General features: G+C 48.6%; 1 protein-coding gene across 2 annotated transcripts in view; it reads right to left on the bottom strand.

Moving 5' to 3' along the window:
- Positions 1 to 4396, bottom strand: part of HMCN2 (hemicentin 2) — a 176878-nt gene extending 172482 nt beyond the window's left edge. For both annotated transcript variants that reach the window (XM_070799427.1, XM_019971022.2), the window contains exon 1: positions 4033 to 4396. In XM_070799427.1, the coding sequence (XP_070655528.1) occupies positions 4033 to 4288 (256 nt within the window). In that variant the 5' untranslated portion in view covers positions 4289 to 4396. The remainder of the gene's footprint in view (positions 1 to 4032) is intronic.
- Positions 4397 to 23691: the final 19295 nt, after the last annotated feature.

Below are 23691 nucleotides of genomic sequence, written 5' to 3'. Positions count from 1 at the left end.
ATGGGTTTGATCCCTGGGTCATGAAGATCCCCTGGAGAAGGAAATGGCAACCCACTCCAGTATTCTTGCCCAGGAAATCCCATGGACAGAGGAGCCTGGCAGGTTACAGTCCAGCGGGTTGCAAAGAGTCAGACAAGACTGAGCATCTGAGCACACACACAGCACACTAGGGTTGAGGGTAGCTGCGCTTAAACGGTCCCCTCAGAGGCTTCTGGTAGAAGTTTAAACTTCCAAAACATTTTGGAAAACAATTTGAAGAGTTGCCCCCCCACTCAGTGTGTTTATATAATGACCTAGGAATTCTGCTTCCAAAACTTTAATCTAATGAAAAAACCAAAGATGCAGACAAAGATTTACACACCAGAGTGCTTTTTGAGACATTTTAATAGAGAAAAACTGAAAACAACCTAAATTTCAGCCAAAATAAAACCATTAGCAAAAGTCTAACTCTGCCATTTGGGAACATACCATTTTTTTTTTTTTTCCATTAAAAAAACATTTCCAAAGCACAGGTTCTGGTTTATCTCGAAGCATGTGCCACCCAGAACCACTTGAAACTTGCCTTGCAAAGTGTGGTCTCTGAGGTTTAATGTAGGGGTTTCCTTTAGGAAGACCCTCCCAGTACACAGTCCTGGGACCTGAGTGAGTAAGTGGCAGTCACTTCTGACTCTTTGCAACCCCGTGGGCTATAGCCTGTCAAGTTCCTCTGTCCATGGAATCCTCCAGGCCAGAATACTGGGGTGAGTAGCCATTCCCTTCTCCAAGGGAATCTTCCCAACCCAGGGATTGAACCCAGGTCTCCCTCATTGCAGGCAGCAGATTCTTTACCGTCTGAGCTACCAGGGAAGCCCTGAACTGTCAGCTAAAACCCCAATCTCTCAGCTCCACTTCCACCAAAGGGAATTCTACTGGCCGAGTCAAAAGACACAGCCTAACCTAAACCACAGCTCCAATCCTTGCTCAGAAACACTCAGTGTCTGCTCAAAGCCCATAAAAGGAGATCTAAGAATCCTCAGTTCCGCGGTCATAGTGAAATGGAGCAGGACGCTATGGTCCTTGCCCCCCGCCAACCCCCGCCCATGTCCTCTGCCTGCCTTTTTTCTGTGGAAAAACATTAGTCAAAAAATAAGTTTAATCAGAGAAGTGTGAATATGCAGAAATAAGGGGAAACAGTCAAAGGAGACCAAATAATAATAAGGTACTCATCAAGCATAGTCGAAGATCTTTGGTTCCTTCTCAAGGTCTCTAGATAATTTTCTGAGCCATATCCTGTGAGCTGTCTTATAGATATTGAAACCCCGACCAGGTGGAGAAGTTAAGTACATGATGACCAGACTGTAGCCATGACACAAGCTGCCCCAATTCTGAGAATGTGCCTCAAAGAAATGGAAACAGACCGACCCTGGAACTGAAGATTAACCGCACCCAAAACAACCAAGATGATGCTGGTCAGAACCACCGATGACCAGTTTCAAGACAACTGTCAGAGCCGACTGTGCTGTTTCTGCATGTAGCCCCTCCCTCCATCTACAAAAGCTCTTCCCCAGTGACTGTCCCTGGTGGTGGTTGGGGGTGGAGGGGTGTCGACCTCTGGACGGACGTCCACCCTCCCCCGCCCAGTTACTGGCATCTGAAATAAAGCAAACCTTCCTTTCCACCAACCCAGCCTGTTTATTGGCTTTTGAGCAGCCAGACCCTACCTTTTGCTAACAACAGCCCGGACCAATCTCGCCTCTCCCAGCTGCCCCATCTCACCCCTCCTGCACCCAGGCTCCACAGCCACAGACACCTGCCCCAACGTGTCAACCACCACTCAGCAAGCTCCATGTGTTTAGGAAGACCTCCTTCCCTCTGTATCCCTGGCACCTAGCATCCCCCGGCATGTGGTCAAAAGCTGATCAATTTCCCTTCATCTTCCTCAGGTCCTGCTCCAATGCTGCTTCCTCAGAGAGCCTTTGATGAGTCCCCTCCCACACTAACCAACAGTCAGGAGTGGTCAGGAGGGATACCTGCTACCCTCTGCCTGTCTTATCGCCTGCAGGCTGCTGGCTCCTTGACGTGAACCCTGCCTGCTTCACACTGACAGCCTCACAAGACTGTGCATACAGCAAGGGCTCAATAAACACTGAGGTTCCCCCTCCACTGGACCTGGGGTGTCTGTAGGGAGCATGGTTTGGGAAGCAGAGATGGGAAAGGGGGGTGGGATTTTTTTGTTTTGCAGAAGATGGAGTGAAGGTTAGAGGGTCACGCATGCGCTCAGCCTCCAGAGAGGAGAGGAGAGCTTGGGGGTGGAATGAGGGCTTCCAGAAGATGATGGCCAGTGAGGGGACGGTGAAGACACTACGGAGCCCGGAACACTGTATCCACTTCCAACAGGCTGCTCTCCTGCCCGCCAATGGAGCCAAGCATTTTAGAGACAAATATGGGTTATTGTTGTTCAATCACTCCGTCTTGTCCTACTCCTTGTGACTGCATAGAACTGCAGCACACCAGGCTTCTCTGTCCCTCACCATCTCCCTGAATCTGCTCAAACTCATGTTCACTGCATCAGTCAGAAATTATGCCAGCCTGGCAGGTGGCCTTGGGGAAGTCCTGTCCATGTCCAGAGCCTCAGTCTCTCCAATTGTAAGAGTAGAGGTGGATTAAATGATCGCTAAGCGCTTTCAATGCAGTACCTCTGGAAGCCCAAGAATGACCCAGAAAGGGAGTGAGAAAGTTAGGGGGACAGAGGATGAGCTGTGTTTGAGCTGAAGCCCCCAGGACACACCGCACACCCATGATGTCACAATTCCCCTAACCTTGCTCTTTCCTGACCTCCAGGTGGGAGCCAAGCTTCTGCTGTTCCCAGAAATCTTTCCAGACCCATGGCTTCTGGGCTGTGAGCTGCAGAGCTTTACAGAGCCCAGAGCTCCTGGAAGCGGAGGGACTCCACACTCAGCCTGAGGGCTGTAAGGGATTATGTCACACCCACCTTTTCAAAAATCTCTGATGATGCTGTGATTAATCAAGGAAAACAGGGCTTCTAACAGGGCTTCCTAGCTCATCCAGACTTGGGTGCATTTCCTCCGAACAAGAGCACTTTGTAGTACAATTCTGCAAAAAACTCTGCTATTTTTAGTTTAGTTTTTGGCTTTAGAAAGCTATCCTTCTGAACAGGGAGGTGCCGAATGGAGAGACAGGACAAAACTTTGTCAAATTAATCATGGGATCTGAGTGGTGGGCAGACAGGTGTTCGTGTATGTTTTTTTCTCCCTGTGTTACTGTAAGTCTGAAGTTTTTCACTAAAAATGTTGGAGAACAAGCAGTCCTGCCACTCCCAAGGTTGGGAATCTGAGCCCACCGCTCCACAGCTGCTTTCCTTGAAACTCCCCACAGTGGGGTCTCCCAGGAGCCTTTCAAGGGCACGGCCTTAACCCTGAGCTAAACGGTAGGGGGCGGAGTAGGGGTGCTGTAGGGGGCGAGGTGCTGCCCGCAGGGGAGAGAGGGTTGGGGGGGGGGCGCGGCTGGCAGTGAGGGGTAGGTGGAGGCCACCTGGCTGCTGTTTTTCTCTCGAGAACAGGTGAGGAGCAATATGCAGCGTTTGACCCCCGAATCCCGCGATGGGAGCAAAGTCTAAGAACCCAGTGGAGGCGCGCGCGGGCCAGGCCCTGGACACCAAAGCCCCAGTTCAACATCTCAGCGAGCCTGGGAGGTGGTTCTCACCCTGTGATGCTCCGGGAGGCAGGTTATTTGCTGAAGCCGCACAGTCGCACGGCGCGGCTTTTGAAGGTAGTGCACGCGCCTCTCCGTCACCCACCCGAGGACGCGGGCGGGGAGGCGCGGGAGAGGGGATCAGGTTCGGGGTTGCGGGTGGCGGGGTGGGAGAGGACGCAGCGGCTGCGAGGCCTGCCCCAGGTGCAGAGCGGACGTGTGGAGAAGGCGCCCCTGCCGGGCCGCGGTGCAACCGGCGGGCGTTCAGTGCGCCCCGGGCGCAGAGCGGGCGGGTGAGCTCACGGCGCCAGGGCGCCAGGCCGAGGGCGCGGGGGGCGCTACCTGGGTCGTGGAAGGGCACCAGCGCGTAGTTGGCGATGACCCGGCTGCCGCGGCTCAGACTGTGCTCCAGAATGCGCGAGGCGCCGTCCATCACCTGCATCAGGTCGTCCCACATGGAACCGGTGACGTCGAAGACGATGGCCAGGGTGGCGCCCCCCGTGGTAGGGGGCAGCGCGGTCCCGGGCTCGCCGACCACCGCCGCGGCGGCCGCGGAGACAGCCAGCAGCAGCCGCAGGAGCGGCGCCCGGGGCCTCATGCTGAGCGCGGCCGAGGGGCTGCGGCTGGCACGGTGGAGGCGCGCGGGTCCTGGGGAGCGCGACCGCCCTGGTGCACACAGCGGCCACCCGACGAGCGCTGCAGCCGGCCCCTCGCTCCGTCGCGCGGCGGCTGGTGCGCGCGGGACCTGGGTTTGCGGCGGGGTCCCCCTGCTGGGAGCCCGAGGCGGGTCCTAGAGCCCACCCCGTTCAGGGTCACGGGCCCGCCTCCTCCGCTCCCCCCACCGTGACTCAAACTTTCCCGGCCCCACTGTTCCGCCGTCCAGACCCGAGGTTAGAGGAGGACGCGGGGCGGACGGCAGAAGGGAGCTGGGGCCCGGCCAAGGCGGCGAGGGATGGGGACGCGCGGGACCCACTGGACACCTGCGCCTCCCGCCGACTGCGCGCCCCGCTGAGGGGGCAGGAGAAGGGAGCGGACCGCGCGTCCCCTGCCCTGGAGGTCTGCCCACGGCCCTAGCTTTTGTGGCTCCCTGCACTCAACCCCCTAAAAACTCTCCGACAGGCAGACGCACACGCGCACACACGCACAAAATGCAACTCCCTTTCTTTCCACAGGGATGTGTGCTTACCCGTTGTTATCTATTACGACGGTTAATACAATCAAGCCACAGGAGTTGAGCAGCAACTACGTTGCTAAGCTTATCACATAACTACTATTTCCTCAGGGGCTGGCTGCAACCCTAGAGGCAGGCATTCAGTTCAATTCAGTTCAGCCGCTCAGTCGTGTCCTTCTCTTTGCGATCCCATGAATCGCAGCACGCCAGGCCTCCCTGTCCATCACCAACTCTCTGAGTTCACTCAAACTCATGTCCATCGAGTCGGTGATGCCATCCAGCCATCTCATCCTCTGTCGTCCCCTTCTCCACCTGCCCCCTATCCCTCCCAGCATCAGGGTCTTTTCCAATGAGTCAGTTCTTCACATGAGGTGGCCAAAGTACTGGAGTTTCAGCTTTAGCATCATTCCTTCCAAAGAACACCCAGGACTGATCTCCTTTAGAATGGACTGGTTGGATCTCCTTGCAGTCCAAAGGACTCTCAAGAGTATTCTCCAACACCACAGTTCAAAGCATCAATTCTTCAGTGCTCAGCTTTCTTCACAGTCCAACTCTCACATCCATACATAAACACAACCCATTTTACAGATGAGTAAAGGAAAGCTCAGTCGTTTGCCCCAAAATCAATCAGCTCTCAAATAGCAGAGACTCGACTAGAAGGATCCTAAACCCCCTGGGCCTTGCTGCCTCTGCTAAGAGCTATAAGACACTGCCCATAGGTCATCTGATGACTCCAGGTGGTGGGGCTATCCCTCTGCCCACCAGTCTTCCTGGCTCCCACGTGAGGGTTCTGGGACATAGGTGAGATGCCCGTGGTGCTGTCTGGGTCCCTGTGGCCATTCTTTCCCAGACGGGGCTCCCTCCCACCACTGCTAACCCCATGCTGTGCTCTCATGGCTTCTTTCTATGCCTCCCTCCTGACTGGCCCATGAGTCCTTTGAGGGCAGGAATGCATCTTGGTTCCCTAGATCAGCACCACCCCCCCACCCCAGTTCCCAGCCTAGTCCCTGGCTCATGGTGGGGACTCACTCAATATCGACTGAATAAATAAAGAAGAGGGACTTCCCAGGTGGCTCAGTGGTAGAGAATCTGCCTGCCAATGCAGGAGATGCAGGCTCCAACCCTGGGTCAGGAAGATTCCCTGGAGATGGAAACGGCCACTCACTCCAGTATCCTTCCCTGGGAAATCCCATGGACAGAGGACCCTGATGGGCTACAGTCCATGGGGTCATAAAAGAGTCAAACATCACTGCTGCTGCTAAGTCATTTCAGTCGTGTCTGACTCTGTGCAACCCTGTAGACAGCAGCCCGCCAGGCTCTGCTGTCCCTGGGATTCTCCAGGCAAGAACGCTGGAGTGGGTTGCCATTTCCTTCTCCAATGCATGAAAGTGAAAAGTGAAAGTGAAGTCGCTCAGTCATGTCTGACTCTTAGCAACCCCATGGACTGCAGCCTACCAGGCTCCTCCATCCAAGGGATTCTCCAGGCAAAAGTACTGGAGTGGGGTGCCATTGCCTTTTCCAACTTAGCAGCTAAGCAATAAAATAAAGGAGAAACAGCTTTCATGGGCCTGCCCGGTTTGGAGCGCCATGGGAGGGAGCCATGGTCCTCTCAATTTTCAGTGCCTCCCGTGAGAACATTGTGCTCCCAGGACAGGCACAGGCAGCCCCACGGACCTGACGGAAGGTTCTGGTCTGTATGTGGGGCATGGTGGTAGATTTCTCCAGACCCTGACCTTTCGGAGCCCTCAACCAGGAAGAAGCCCCCCTCCTCCGCTTCTCCTCGTAACGTCTCCTGGCCCCCTCCATCTCAGGTCAGACCCCAGCTCTGAGGTTACTTCAGCACTTTGCTCTGTGACCCCAGAGCCCCCGCCTGACCTCTTGTCCTAGCACTGCCCACCGGTATCACCAGTGTCATCCCTGCTCCTCCCACCCCTACCGTGAGCTCCGTGGCAGCAGAGACCCCGTACCTGCATGTGCTAGGCACCCAGGGAAAGTCTGCCATCTAAATGGGCCAGAGGGTATCGGAGAGGCCCAGTGGCTGGGCACTGGCCACGGGGAGGAAAGCGACACGTATCCTCAGGGACTCAATTCTAGACCAGGGCTAGACCAGGAGGACTCAGTTTAGACTCTTTCATAAGAAGGACTAAGATCTGGGGAAAATGGTCCCTGGGGAGCTGCCTGTCTCATGGGATGTGGTGGGAACCAAGAGTCTAGACCCAGGTGACAACAGAACTCGTGGTCAAGCCCATGGGAGGCTGAGTCACCTGAACTTCTGAACACGGGCTCTTTAAATCTCCCTGGGATAGGCTGTGGCTGGCCCCCGAGTCTGGGCAGGGCTGGGCCAGCTGTTGGAAGGAGAAGAGAGGCCCCAGCTGTGGGAAGGCAAAGCGGGACAGGAGCCAGGAGCCAGGCACAGCTCACAGGCGCTGACGTTCCAGGCCACGTGCAGGGGGACCTTTGAGGACACATACGTCCCTTGGCCATTCACTCCATGTACACCGCCTGAGCCCAGGCTGGGCTTCCGGCACTCTGCTAGGCACTTCTAGGGGAGGAAGACATACAGATGTGGAAGGCATGCCTCCTACCCTGGGGAGAAGAGCCATGTAAACAAATCATTCTGAGTCAATGAGATAAGTGCTAATAGAGGAGTGATCGAGAGCTCTGGGAGCTCAGAGGAAGGAGTGGCTGAGCCTAGGGGGTCAGAGGAGGCCACGGGGAGAGCCTGAGAAACCTTCAAGAACAAGAGGGAAGGGCATTCGAGGAGCAGGAACAGCATGTGCAAAGGCAGGAGAACACGAGAGACCCACTGCCAGCCCGTGCGACTGGAGAGCAACGGCAGAGGAGAGGACAGAGGCCAGCTCTTGAAGGGCCTCACATGTCTTACAAAGGGCACACGTAGGGGTCTCTGCAGAGGCCCTGAAGCTGTTGAAGACAGCCCTTTGGGAAGCAACCTGCTCCAGTCTGCCTTTCAGAAAGGTCACGGCAGCCCAAGTTCAAAGTGTCTAGCTTGCAGATGCCAAGAAGCCGTAAGCCTTCTCCCCAGAGTAGCTGAGAGCAGACAGGACCCACAGAAAGCAAGATGCTTCTCAGGCAGATTGTCAGAAACTTGGGACCATGGATCTGAGTCCCCAGATAGCCCGGTGACCCCGAGCGAGGAGGCCCTTGCCCTCTCTGGCTCTCATTTCCCCAAGTAGGATTCTTTAGGTGGAAGGGGACCGACAAGATGACCTCCAGTGGTTCTTGCAGCCCCCCAACATCTAGAACCACTTCCAGGGTCCCTCGGAGACATAGGAAGGAAGCAAGGGAACTTGTCTGCAATCATCACGGCAAAGCCTCTCTCTCCCTTCCCCTTACCATGGAAAGGAGTCTTTGGTAGGCACCCAGCATCCAGGATGGCCCCACTGAGCCCCTCCGGGTGCTCAGTGCTCCCCAAGAATGTAACCATGGTCACCCAAGTGGAAAGGCCTTATAGCACCGAGTGTGAGCACGGAAAGGCCAGAGAAAACATAACCAAACTCATCAATCAGCTTCTATCCCACTACCTTGACTTTATTGGCCACCTGGGAGCCCACATTTTTGAACTCAAGATAATCCACATTTTTCCCCTGTTTCCAGAAGGAGCGGTCTCAGTGGGGTTATTTGTTTCCTAGCATACCACATGTTTGCTATGGAGAGCATCATGGGTCTGGCCCATCCACTCGAAGAAGGCATGCACTCTTATGGCTCCTCCCACCACTCTCAGCCTTGGCTTGGGAATCCAGGCCTGTCTACTGTGTCTACATTGGGATCCAAGACCGGCTGAGGGGCTGGATCAAAACCTGGGCTCTAGACACTTGGCTGGTCCAAGAAAAGTGGCCCCTTCCCCACCCGTGGGCCTTCCTTACCCTTCCTCACACCCCACTGCCTAAATGCATCCTAGTCTCAGCCATATTAGAGCCTCCCTCATTCTTTTTTTTTCTTTTTTAATGTGGACCACTTTAAAAGTCTTTATTAAATTTGTTACAATATTGCTTCTGTTTTATGCTTTTGCTTTTTTTTTTTGGCCAGGAGGCATGTGGGATCTTATCTCCCCAACCAGGGATCGAACCCATATGTTGGAAGGTGAAGTCTTAACCACTGGACCGTTAAGGAAGTCCCTAGCCTCTGTAATTCTAACACCCACCTCTCACCTTATCCCACTCCAGTCTTCTCCCTGAAGGAAACTTCTCTTTTCCTCTGAAAGAGTAAAAATACTAATGATGGAGAGTATTTGCTGCAATCTTATTGAGTGCCAGGCAGTCTGCATCATGCCTCCTCAGATCTCCTCTAGCAACCATGGAGGTCAATACTCACCCTTCACGTGATGGATGGGGAAACTGAGGTTCCAAGAAGCAAAGTCACCTGTCCAGGCTGGACTTGGCATCCACATCCACATTTCTCTAAGACCTGTGATCAGCTGCTCCACTCCATGCTACGTCAGAAACGTAGCATGTCAGTCCCAACAAGCAGAACTTCTAGAGCTACAGTGGACCCTGGTGGGCAGCCCTTGGGCTGGACTCGGACTTATCTTTCAGACTCTCAGCACCGTTGAAATGCCGTAAACTCATAGCCTACCATGTTTCACCAAACTACCTGGGGAAAATGAGAGGAGAGAGAGGAGCAATCTCGTAGATAAGTCTTCCCATCCTTGTGTGATCACACACCCAGGACCAGAGAGGTAGGAACCGTCTCAAAGCCTTGCTTCCCTCTTCTAGAAGGAATTGAAGAGTTGAGTGAGGGCCCTGGAGGACAGAACTATTAAGGAGTTGAAGGAACTGACAGACAAGTCAGAATGATGGAGCTACTGAGGATAAGAAGGAGCAGCCGGGGAGCCGGTATCATCACAGTGGTGTGTGGGCTCCAGGCAGCCAGGCACTTGAGTGATTTACTGCCGAACCCATCCCTCTGTGGGACCAGCCTCCAAGTCACATGTGCCCTAAGGAATGGTTTGGGATGGTCCCAAGAAATACTGGAGCAGCTTAAGAGTTACAGGAACTGTTACTCATCCCCATGCCTCCAAGACTGAACAATGAAAGGAGCTAAACCACAGCCAAGAGCTCCAAGACTTACTCCCCACCACCCGGACCAGACCATCACCCCCCCGATGGAGCTCAAGTGTCACCAAGCCCCTGGTGCTGTCATCAGGGGGGAAGGAGCCCGCCTCATTGGCAAGGGGTCATTGCTCACTGTGCTGTATGCTAAGCCTTGTTGTCACTTATGGCCATGATGTCCCCTTTGTCATTGTCATCAGTGGCTGGGAAGAATATCCAGGATGAATTGAGGTTTCCTGTCTGTCCCTTTTATTCTTTTGTTCTCTCTCTCTCCCCTAATTAAAAATTCCACTGACCTGCTTTGTGCATTTGGGCAGAATCTGTCGGCTTCTTACCCTACAGTTTCCCCCACTTCTTCCTGGAAAGCTTGGCTTTCACCTTTGACTTTTGAATTGAGGTGTCTACTCTTCACTCCCCTCTCCAAGTGAAGTTCTGACGGGTTAGCTCACTCATGTGGCCCCAGTCCCCTGGCCAGTGGTTGAGCTGGGAATGGGAGTTGATGTGGCTCTGGCCAGTGGGATGTGTAAGGGTATCTCCTGCTAGGGTGTTTTCAGAACAGACACACAAAAGAACAAGGTCACTGTCTGATTTGAAGGCTTATTTGAAAGCAATAGTAGATAAGACAGAGTGGTATGGGCAAAAAGAAAGATGATATCCTTCTGGCTGATTCACACTGCTCTATGACAGAAACCCACACTGTAAAGCAATTATCCTCCAAGTTATAAAAAAGAAAGGGGAATCGGCCATTAGAACAGAAAAGAGAGTCCTGCGATAGATCTGCTCGTCCATGGGCAACTGATTTTTTTTCAAACTTTAAACATTGTTTTGTATTGGGGTGTGGCTGGTTAACAATGCTGTGGTAGTTTCAGGTGAACAGCGAAGGGACTCAGCCAGACATACACATGTATCTATTCTCCCCCAGTGGAGAAGGCAATGGCACCCCACTCCAATACCCTTGCCTGGAAAATCCCATGGACGGAGGAGCCTGGTAGGCTGCAGTCCATGGGGTCGCTAAGAGTCGGACACGACTGGGCGACTTCGCTTTCACTTTTCACTTTCATGCACTGGAGAAGGAAATGGCAACCCACTCCAGCGTTCTTGCCTGGAGAATCCCAAGGACAGCGGAGTCTGGTGGGCTGCCGTCTATGGGGTCGCACAGAGTCAGACACGACTGAAGCGGCTTAGCAGCAGCAGCAGCAGCGTTCTCCCCCAAGCCCAGCAATTGATTTTTGACAGAGGTGCCAATGGGAAAGGGAAGTCTTTCTGAGCTAACAGTGTTGAAACAACTAGATATCCGCTATCTGTATGGAAAAAAATTATGAACCTGGATCCCAACCTCACACCATACACAAAAATGAAGTTGAGATGATTAGTAGGCCAAAGTGTAAATGTTAAGCTATAAAACTTCTAGAAAAAGAGGCACAAGGAAGAAAGAGCCCCTCTTCTTCCACTCCGTGATGTCGTGTCTGCTTAGACCCCCTGTAACTTTGCAGCCTGAAACCATGAGGAAAGCCAGCCTGCGGGGAAGAAAAGAGCAAAGAGAAGGGCTCTTTGGAACTGCCCTAGGTGTGCCTCCATCATAGTTAAGGATGCGTTTTCCTTCAGAGTTAAGCCAGTTGCATTGCATCCTCTGTTACTGGCAGGAAAAGCTTCTCACTGAGACATGCCTGTCCTGCAGCAAGGACACACATAGCAGCATCATTCACACTAAAAGGAGAGAACAACCCAAATGTCCATCACAGACAAGTGGATAAGCAAAATATGGCATGTCCCGTGCTTAGTCATGTCTGACTCTTTGCGACCCCATGAACTGCAGCCCGCCAGGCTCCTCTGTCCATGGAGATTCTCCAGGCAAGAATACCGGAGTGGGTTGTCATGCCCTCCTCCAAGAGATCTTCCCAGCCCAGGAATAAAACCCAGCTCTCCCGCATTGCAGGCAGATTCTTTACTGTCTGAGCCACCAGGGAAGCCCAAGAATACTGAAGTGGGTAGCCTATCCCTGCTCCAGGGGGAACTTCCCAACACAGAAATCAAACCCAGGTTTCCTGCACTGCAGGCGGATTCTTTAGCCATTGAGCTACCAGGGGAGCCCCAAATATGGCATATTGTTCAACAATGAGAAGGAAAGGAGTTCTGACACATGCTACAGTGTGGGTGAGCCTCAAAAACATTGTGAAAGTCGCCAGACACAAAAGGCCATATAATGGTATGATTCCACTTATATGGAACACATCTGTGGAATCTGGAAACATCCAGAATGTAAACCAGGCAAATCCATGGTGATGGAAAGCAGGCTGGTAGCCCAGGGCTGTGGGTGGGGGCCTGGGGGAGCCACTGCTTAGTGGCTAAGGGGGGTCCTCCTGGGGCGATGAAAACGTTCTGCAACTGGAAAGCAGTGATGGTTGTACAACACTATGAACTGTCACTGAACTGTGTGCTTCCCAATGACCAACATGGTGAATTTTATGGTATGTCTATTTCACCACAATAATAAGATTTTTTTTTTTAAGGCAGCACATGGCTGTCTGAGGAGGGTGAGTGGAAAAATAGAGTAAGGCATTCTCCGGTGGCTCAACTGGTAAAAAATACACCTGCCAATGCAGGAGACACAAGAGATGTAGGTTCAATCCCTGGGTCAGAAAGATCTCCTGGAGAAGGAAATAGCAAGCCGTTCCAATATTCTTGCCTGGAAAATTCCATGGACAGAGGAGCCTGGCGGGCTACAGTCCATGAGGTTGTGAACAGTCGGACACAACTGAGTGAGCATGCGTGCATGCACGCACGCACACACAGGATTAGGGGATCTAGGGAGGGCAGCCGGGGCCTTCCTCTGCCTCTGCATAAAGCTGAGCGCAACCTCTGGGGGCGGATGATGGATTCACCCACCACCCAGGACCCCTGCCCCCCGAGACTCCTTTTACTTCCTGCCAATTAGTTCGCCCTCAAGGGATCTCCAGCAAAAGATCCACAGTGTCAGGAAGACGCTGTCCATCAAGGAAACAGATTCATCCTAACAACAGAGCCAGGACAGCTGACCTTTGATTAAAACAGGGAATTGCAAAATGAATCAGATTAAAGATGTTTAAATTAATGGCGCCTGGAACTGCCTCCTAAGAAACCCCACTTGGAAAATCTGAAAGAGAGAAACGATGCTTGCCAGCCCAGACATCAAGTCATGACCTTCTCAGCATGAAGAGGAGCCGCGCGCCAAGCACCAAGATTTATGGGGTGGACTCCACTACAAAAGGCGATCTGTTGACCTCTCATTTGACATTCAGTAGATACAGGCTTACGTTGCAGGAGCAGAAGCTTTGGGAACAAAGTGGTTAGTGGCTGTTGCATGAATGCTCAATATGTACCCTGTGGTGGACATCTGTTTGGAGTTTTGGCCAGCCATAATATTAAAATACAGTTACCTGATCTCCTGCCCTCCCCTGCACTGAAGCACAGGTGCTACAGGCTGTACCCATCAGATACCCTCTGCTGGCCTTCGGGTTCAGAGCCAGACACAAAAAAGCTGCTGGCTCCTTGGTGGCAGTGGCAGCAAGATCAAGTTCCTGGTGTGGCAGAGGCAGTGGCACTAGCCACAGCCTTTAGTCATCCGACTGGGACCGGAAGGGCTTGTTTCCACCTGGTTAGCACCAAGTATGATTCCCTGGCTCATGTGTGAGCACCCAACTACACTGCTGAGATCAGCAAAAGTTCACCTCTGTTGCCTACAATCGACAACAGAGCTCCACTGCTTCAGGAAATGGATTTCAGCAGAGGTCGCCCAACAAAGAAGGTCACATGACCCAGGCTGAACTAATCATATTGTCCCATCTCTCCAGCTAGAGCCATTGGTCTAGAGATGGTAATGTGAGCCAAGCGAAGCCAATCGAAATACTTTTATGGGATTGGTCTAGAGATGGGCATGTGACCCAAGTGGAGCCAATCAACATCCTTCCCTGGGGTATTTCTACTGGGGAAGAATCTTGCTTCTGGGCTGACAGGGCTCAAGGCTGTGAGTAGGAGGGACACCAGCAGTCATGTTCTGCACTTCCAGGTGGGGAGAGACCACCTGCAGTAGGAGAGAGAAGCCAGGAGAGACAAGAAGCAGAAAGAGGAAGAGAAGGAAGCATATGACCCTTTGAGTCCTTGCTCCCCACCACCTACTTTCTGTGGTGTGATCATAGGAATTGATAAGTTCTCTTTTCTTGTTTAGGCTTGGTTGGGCTGGGCTTCCGCCATTTATAACAAAAGTCTGAAATACTGAAGGTAGAGAAATGTTGCTTTATTCAGGAGATGGCTTCATGGGCTTATCTTTCTCTTGAGATGGCAGCTGACTTATCGTTAAAAGGAGTGAAATACCTGAGCACTGAAGCATCTTTGGCAGACCTGGCTAGTGTTAGTCAGTCAGCAAACAGGTTTTGAATATCTTCCTAATGTCAGGTCCTGGCCTAGGTGCTTTCACTGTATGTGAAACGATCTGGCATTCAGCAAGCACTCAATAATTGTTGGGTACAGCAAGCTATTATTATCATTGGTTCTAATTCTCCCCATCCCATTTACAATTCAGAGAGCTGGCAGAGAGGGATAGGAGGAGGTGGGTTCAGGATTTGGGTGGGTAGTTTCCCCTCTTTTTCCCTCAAACATTTCTAATTAAAGCCCTCCCCCCCACCAAGTGATTCCTCCTAGTTCTGTGAACTTGACAAAGGGGAAAATATATTTTTTGATGTAACCAGACAACTGTGCGCTGAGGGAGTTGATGACCTGCTTTTGGAGGAAGTGATCCACTTTAAATACAGTACTTTCAAAATTAAGGAGTTCTCTGAATTCCAACGTGTAACCTTCTTGCCAAGTCTCCCCTGCTGGCGTAGGGAGCATAGTTCTGTGCCTTCTGGGCCTGGAAAGAAAGAAACCCTACTCTCCCAAACTCCTGTAGGGTGTCCCCTAAATTAATGCCTTGAATGACAGCTTGGCCTCTGACTGACCTTCAGGTCCAGTTCGGCAAGGTGTCACAGCCCGAAGAAATACAAGTGTGACTCAAAGGCATCATAGAGTCAAGTCAACCTTTACTGAAGGCTCTTGGAGTATTGGCAGAAGGGGAATCACACCTCCTGACATCTTGCCTAACTCTGTTGAAGTCCGCTTTCAACACGTCTCCCCTGAAGTCATTTCATCCTCACAGCTGCACCTCTAAATTTCTCCTCTCCACACCCTTCCATATCAAGTGTTTTCTCCTTCATAGCAATGAACTCTTTTTAAAACACAACTTAATTTAGCCCCTTTGACTTATCTCAACTTCTCTACCCATTACCTTTTATCAGCCCAGAGTCTCAGAGAAAACAGTAAAATGTTCCTTAGGCAGTCGGGGGGAACGGAAGTGAAGACCCAGACTCTTTCAAGTTCCCCTCCTCAAAAATGTCATGAGAGGAGTTCCTTGGTGGTCCGGTGGTTAAGAATGCACCTGCCACCGCAGGGGACAGAGGTCAATCCCTGGTCTGGGGAGATTCCACATGCCATGGGGCAGTTAAGCCTTTGTGCCACAACCACTGAGCCCACACACCCTACAGCCTGTGCTCGGCACCAAGAGAAGCCTGTGTGCCACGACTAGGGAGTAACCCCTGCTCCCTGCACCTAGACCTGGTGCAGCTACAAATAAGTAAATGGAGTTTTTAAATGTCGTGAGAGATGAAAAATAAGGTTTCAGGCATACATGTGTTTGGATGTCCATAGGTGACATCGGAAACTCAGCTGTTAGCCATGAGCTCCCCTTTAGGAAGCAGGGGGACTGAGGTCATTCAAACAAATACCTGTCTGCCTCCCAAGACAGTGCAATGAACACCACCAATGTAGCCGTGAGGACTCAGTCTCTTGATGACCAAGAGACTTTGGTCATCTCAACTTTGTCCCCTCTTTGAACAAATCCTCTATGTGGTCACTCAGCATATCTCAGTAATTCATAGAACCAGCAAGGATACAGAAAAACTGAACATCACCAACAACCACTTGGATCTAATTGACATTTACAGAACACTCCATCCAACAACATCAGAACACACTGTCTTTTTTATGGCAACTGGGACAGTCACCAAGAGAGACCAGATCCTGGGTCATAACAAACCTGAAAATATATAAAGTATGTTCTCTGACCATGGTGGAATTAAACTAGAAATCAATAAGAAAAATGAAAAGACAATGTACCAGAATATTTGGGATGCAGGTAAAGAAGTGTTTAGGAGAAAGTTTATAGCATTAAATGTTCAGACTGGGGAAAAAAAAGATCTCAGATCAATAATCTGGGCTTCCATTTTAAGAAACTAGAAAAAAGCTTAAGATAAATCTAAAGCATAAGGAAAGAAACAAAGATAAGAGCTGACATCAGTAAAGCTGAAATCAGAAAAATGATGGAGATAATCAGTGAAACCGAAGGTTGTTTCTTGGAAAAGATCAATAAAACTGGTAAACTGCAAGAAAGCTGACAAAGGAAAAAAAATGGTCAATATCAGGAATGAGAGATAAGAGATCACTACAGGCACACAGATATTAAAAGAATAACAAATAATAGAACAATTCTGTGCACATAAGCCAAATAGTTTAGATGAAATGGACAAATCCCTCAAAAAAAAAGTTTTCACAAAATCTCACTCCCAAGTTGAAATAGATAACCTGACTCATCCTATAACTAATAAAGAAATTGAATTTATAATTTAAAACCCTTCCAAAAAGGAAGCCTCCTTGTCCAGATAATTTACTGGTAAATCATACCAAATATTCAAAGGGATTCTACCCAATAAAAGAAAAAGGAACACTTTGTAATTCTTTTTATGACACCACCTGATACCAAAACTGGATAAAGATATACAATCAAAGACCAGTATTTCTCATGGGCAGAGATGCAAAACTCCCCAACAAAATATCAGCAAACAAATTCAGAAATACATAAAAGGAATAATATTCCAAGATCAAGCTGGGTTTATCCCAGGAATGTAAGACTAGTTCAGTGTTTCAAAGCAATCAGAGTAACTCACCATATGGTCAGCTGGAAAAAGAAAAGCCACGTGATTGGATCAATTGATTCAGAGAAAGAATTTGAGAAAATGTGGTATCCATTCTTGAAAAAGCTCTCAGCAATAGAAATAGAAATAAATTGACCCACCCTGATAAATGGAATCTACAAAAAAAAAAAAAACCCTCCAGTTAACATCAGAGTTACTGCTGAGAGATTGAACACCCTCTCCCTCCGATTGGGAGCAAGGAAACGGTGCCACTCTCACCACTCTTTATCAGCATCATGTTAGAAGTCCTAGGCAGCATAATAAGGCAAGAAAAGTGGGAGAAGGGGCTGGCTATAGACTGGAAAGCAAGAAATAAAACTGTTCTTCCTTTGAGATGACATGATTGTCAGAACAGAAAATTCCGATGAATTTTTAAACCCCCACTCCCAACCCCCAAAATCCCAGAACTAAGAAGTGAGTTTACCTAGGTGGCAGGGTCAAGACCAACACAGAAAAATTCATCTTATTTATATATACTAGTAATGAAAAATTGGAAATTAAAAATTTTAAATGCTATCTTACAATAGTGCCTCGAAATGAGATAATTAGATATAAATCTGACAAAACAGCTATAGGATCCATACACTGAAAACTACAAAGTGTGGATGAAAGGAAGCAAAGAAAATCTAAAGACATGAAAAGACAGGGGCTTCCCTGGTGGTCAAGTGAGTTAGGATCTGCCTTGCAATGCAAGGGATGCTGGTTTGATCCCTGGTCCAGGAAGATCCCACATGCTGCAGTGCAACTAAGCCCATGGCCACAACTACTAAGCCCCTGTGCCTAGAGCCAGTGCTCTACAACAGGGGAAGCCCCTGCAGTGAGAAGCCCACACACCACAAACCGGTAACCCCTGCTCTCTGCAACCAGAGAAAGCCCGTGCACAGCCAAAAACAAATAAATGTTTAAAAAAATAAAAGAAATGAAAAGACAGATGGTGTTTCTGGATTGGAAGACTCAGTGTAGCCATGATGTCAATTCTGCACAAATTGATCTGTAAACATAATGCCATTCCAACACAGATCCTAGCAGTCTCTAAGATAGAAACAAACCAATTCTAAAATTTATACTGAAAGGGAAGTAAGAGCCAAAACTATTCTGAAAAAGAAGGCTACCATGGAAAGACTCATGATAGTCAATTTTAAGACTTACTACACAGAAGTTATCAATCAAGTCAGTATGGTACTGGTAAAGGAATAGCTACATACATCAGTGGAGCAGGATAGAAGGTCCAGATACAGACACATATAATCATGGCCAGTTGGTTTTTGACAAAGGTGAAAAGGCAGTTCAATGGACAGTCTTGGAACAATTGGATATCCATATGCAAAAACTCGACAAATCCTTGACCTAAACTTCACACTTTATACAGAAGTTAACTCAAATGAGTTGTAGATCTAAACATTAAAAAAAAAAAGTATAAAACTTAAAAAATATATAAAAGATAATATATTCATGATCTGAGGCTTCTTCTGTGTTGAAGAAAACACAGATGGAGAGATAGTCCATGTTCTTGGATTGGAAGAATCAATATTGTCAAAATGACTACACTACCCAAGACAATCAACAGATGATCCAACGCAATCCCTATCAAATTACCAATGGCATTTTTTACAGAACTAGAACAAAAAATCTTAAAATTTGACAAAACTATAGTCATCAAGACAGTATGGTTGATCCTGGCACAAAAACAGAAATATAGATTAATGTAACAGATAGAAGGCCCAGAAATGAACCCAAGCACCTCTGGTCAATTAATCTGCAACAAAGGAAGCAAGATTATATAACTGTGGAAAGACAGTCTCTTCAACAAATGGTGCCAGGAATACTAAACAGCTACATATAAAAAAATTAAATCAGGTCATTTTTCAACACCACACACAAAAAAATAAGCTCAAAATGGATTAGAGACCTAAATACAAGACCAGACACTATAAAACTTCTAGAGTAAAACATAGGCAGAACACACTCCGACATAAATTGCAGCAGTATCTTTTTCGATCCGTCTCCCAGAGTAATGGAAATGAAAACAAAAATAAACAAATGGGGACCTACTTAAACTCAAAAGCTTTTGCACAGCAAAGGAGATCATAAACAGAATGAAAAGACAACCCACAGACAGAAGGAAAATATTTATAGATGATGTGACTGACAAGGGATTAGTTTCCAACATCTACAAACAGCTCATGAAGCTTAATATCATCAAAATAAACAATCCAATAAAAAAAATGGGCAGAAGACCTAAATAGACATTTCTCCAAAGAAAACATACAGATGGCCAAGAGGCACACAAAAAGACGCACACCATCCCTGACTATGAGAGAAATGCGAGTCAAAACTACAATGAGACATCACCTCACACCAGTCAGGATGGCTTTGAACAGAATGGAGCTTCCTTAAAAAACTAAGAATAGAGTTACTTAAGACCCTATAAGGAGAAGGCAATGGCACCCCACTCCAGTACTCTTGCCTGGAAAATCCCATGGACGGAGGAGCCTGGTAGGCTGCAGTCCATGGGGTCGCTAAGAGTCGGACACGACTGAGCAACTTCACTTTGACTTTTCATTTTCATGCATTGGAGGAGGAAATGGCAGCCCACTCCAGTGTTCTTGCCTGGAGAATCCCATGGACAGAGGAGCCTGGTGGGCTGCCGTCTATGGGGTCGTACAGAGTCAGACACGACTGAAGCAACTTAGCAGCAGGATCCTATAAAGCATTCAGTTGTGGTGCTGGAGAAGACTCTTGAGAGTCCCTTGGACAATAAGAAGGTCAAACCAGTCATTCCTAAAGGAAATCAACCTTGAATATTCATTGGAAGGACTAATGTTGAAGCTAAAGAAAAGACCTTGATACTGGGAAGAGACATTGATGCTGGGAAAGATTGAAGGCAGGAAAAGGGGACGACAGAGGACGAGATGGTTGGATGGCATCATTGACGCAATGGATGTGAGTTTGAGCAAACTCCGGGAGATAGTGAAGGACAGGGAAGCCTGGCATGCTGCAGTCCATGGGGTCACAAGGAGTCAGACATGACTTAGCAACCGAACAACAAATGCCCCTGTAATCCCACTTCTGGACATATATCCAGAGGGGGAAAAATGCCTGAAATGATACATACACCCCCATGTTCATTGCAGCATTGCTTACAATAGCCAAGACATGGAAGCAACCTAAATGTCCATAGTCAGAAGAATGGATAAAGAAGATACGCTATAAATATATAAATAAATAATGCTCAGCCATTATAAAGAATGATATAATGTCATTTGCAACAGCATGGATGGACCTAGAGATCGTCATCGTGAGTGAAGTAAGTCAGACAAGAGAAATATCGTATGATGTTGCTTACATGCAGAATCTAAAAAAGAAACTATACAAATGCACTTATTTACAGAATAGAAACAGTCTTCCATACTTAGAGAATGAACTCACTGTTACTAGTGGGGAAATGTGGAGGGAAGGGATAGTTAGGGAGTTTGGGATGGACATGTACCCACTGCTCTGTTTAAAACAGATAACCAACAAGGACCTACTGCATAGCACAGGGAACTCTGCTCAGTGTTATGTGGATGGGAGTCCACATAATGTTAGTCTGAATGGGAGGGGAGTTTGGGGAGAATGGATACATGTGTATGTATGGCTGAGTCCCTTTGCTGTCCACCTGAAACCATCACAGCATTGTTAATCGGATATACTCCAATACAAAATAAGTGTTAGCAGCTCAGTCATGTCTGACTCTGCAATCCCATGGACTGTAGCCCACCAGGCTCTTTTGTCCATGGAATTTTCCAGGCAAGAATACTGTAGTGGGTTGCCATTCCCTTCTCCAGGGGATCCTCCAAACCCAGGGATTGAACCTGGGTCTCCTACACTGCAGGCAGATTCTTTACTGTCTGAGCTTCCAGGGAAGCCCTCTTTTTTTACATAAAATTAAAAGTTTCTAAGAAATCAAAAATGTTCAGTCTGGGAAAGACAGGTAAGAGAATGAAAAGACAGGAACTTCCCTGGTGGTCTGGTGGTTAAGGATCTGCGTTGCGATGTAGAGTATGTGGGTTCAATCCCCAGTCTGGGAGCTAAGATCCCACCTGTCACAGAGCAACCAAGCCCACATCAAGCTAGAGAGTCCATGTGCCTAATGAAACGTCCCACACGATGCAATGAAGATCCCACATACTGCAACTAAGATCCAAGGCAGCCAAATAAATAAATTTGTTTTTGAATGAGAGAGGATGAAAAGACAAGCTACAGCCTTGGAGAAAGCATTGGCGAATTGCACGCCCATCAAAGGACTGATATCCAGAATGTATAGAGAGCTATCAGGGGGTATAGCTAGGGGGTAGAGCATTTGACTGCAGAATGCATAAACTCAGAATGCATAAACTCACAACTCAGCAGTAAACAAACAAACAATCCCAAGAGGGCATATGAAAGGTGTATGTTCAATGTGTTCAGTATCGTTAGACATCAGGGAAAGGCACATTAAAGCCACTGTGAGATGAACTACACAGCTACTGGAATAGTGCGTGCATGCTCAGTCCTGTCCGACTCTGCAGCCCCACGGACTGTACCCACCAGGCTCCTCTGTCCATGGGATTTACCAGGCAAGAATACTGGAGTGGGTTGCTATTTCCTTCTCCAGAGAATCTTCCCAACCCAGGGATTGAACCTGTGTCTCTTGTGTATCCTGCATTGCAGGTGGATTCTTTACCAACAGTGCCATCTGGGAAGTCCAGTAGAAAAGCAAGACTTAAAAAAAAAAAAAAAAAACCAACAACACTAAATGCTGGTGAGAGTGTGGAGGAACTGGAACTCTCATTCATTGCAGGGGGGAAAGCAAAATGGCACAGGCGCTCCGGGAAAGAGTTTTAACAGTTTTCATAAAATTAAACATCCACTTGCTGCGTGACCCAACTGTCCCACTCTGAGGTATTGACTCTAGAGAATTAAAGTTTATCTTCATACAAAAACATACAAGAATGCTTATAGCAGCTCTATTCATAAACACCAAATCTCAGAAAGGACCCAAATATTCTTCAGTGGTGAATGGATAAATAAGCCCCACACTCTTGAGAAACCTATATGCAGGTCAGGAAGCAACAGTTAGAACTGGACATGGAACAACAGACTGGTTCCAAACAGGAAAAGGAGTTCGTCAAGGCTGTAGATTGTCACCCTGCTTATTTAACTTATATGCAGAGTACATTATTGGAAATGCTGGGCTGGAGGAAGCACAAGCTGGAATCAAGATTGCCGGGAGAAATATCAATAACCTCAGATATGCAGATGACACCACCCTTATGGCAAAAAAAGTGAAGTGGAACTAAAGAGCCTCTTGATGAAAGTGAAAGAGGAGAGTGAATAAGTTGGCTTAAAGCTCAACATTCAGAAAACGAAGATCATGGCATGCAGTTCCATCACTTCATGGCAAATAGATGGGGAAACAGTGGAAAGAGTGTCAGACTTTATTTTGGGGGGCTTCAAAATCACTGGAGGTGGTGACTGCAGCCATGAAATTAAAAGACGCTTACTCCTTGGAAGGAAAGTTATGACCAACCTAGATAGCATATTCAAAAGCAGAGACATTCCTTTGCCAACAAAGGTCCATCTAATCAAGGCTATGGTTTTTCCAGTGGTCATGCATGGATGTGAGAATTGGACTGTGAAGAAAGCTGAGCACCGAAGAATTGATGCTTTTGAACTGTGGTGTTGGAGAAGACTCTTGAGAGTCCCTTGGACTGCAAGAAGATCCAAACAGTCCATTCTAAAGGAGATCAGTCCTGGGTGCTCGTTGGAAGGACTGATGCTAAAGCTGAAACTCCAATACTTTGGCCACCTCATGAGAAGAGTTGACTCATTGGAAAAGACCCTGATACTGGGAGGGATTGGGGGCAGGAGAAGGGGATGACAGGGGATGAGATGGCTGGATGGCATCACCGATTCGATGGACGTGAGCTTGAGTAAACTCCAGGAATTGGTGATGGAAAGGGAGGCCTGGAGTGCTGCGATTCATGGGGTCGCAAAGAGTTGGACATGACTGAGCGACTGAACTGATTCATCCATACCATTCTGCAGCAAAGAGGGATGAAATATTAATACAAATAAGCAGCAACTTGCCTGGATCTTGAAGCCATTAGGCTGAGAGAATGGAGGCAGCAGGGTTACATGCCACGTCTTGGTTCACACCCTCCAGAGCTTCCCAGGTGAAGTTGGAAACTGACGTCTACATGCAGGGCAGGAGAGACCTAAGAGGCAGGTCATTCTAAATTGGTATGTGACAGGGTGAACAAGGGGCTTCTCTGGTGGTTCAGGTGGTAAAGAATCCACCTGCAATGCAGGAGACCTGGCTTTGATACCTGGGTTGGGAAGATCCCCTGGAAAAGGGAACAGCTATTATCCACTCCATTATTCTGGCCTGAAGAATTCCATGCACAGAGGAGCTGGGCAGGCTACAGTTTGTGGTGTTGGAGAAGATTCTTGAGAGTCCCTGGGGCTGCAAGAAGATCAAACCAGCCCATCCTAAAGGAAATTAGTCCTCAATATTCATTGGAAGGACTGATGCTGAAGCTGAAACTCCAATATTTTGGCCACCTGATGTGAAGAAGTGACTCATTGGAAAAGACCCTGATGCTGGGAAAGATTGAAGGTGGGAGGAGAAGGGGATGACAGAGGATGAGATGGTTGGATGGCATCACTGACTCAATGGACATGAGTTTGAGTAAGCTCT

The sequence above is a fragment of the Bos indicus genome, chromosome 11 (assembly GCF_029378745.1).
Source record: "Bos indicus isolate NIAB-ARS_2022 breed Sahiwal x Tharparkar chromosome 11, NIAB-ARS_B.indTharparkar_mat_pri_1.0, whole genome shotgun sequence".
Taxonomy (NCBI): domain Eukaryota; kingdom Metazoa; phylum Chordata; class Mammalia; order Artiodactyla; family Bovidae; genus Bos; species Bos indicus.
Note: the sequence above shows the minus strand (reverse complement) of the source record. Positions and strands in the feature narration are given on the sequence as shown.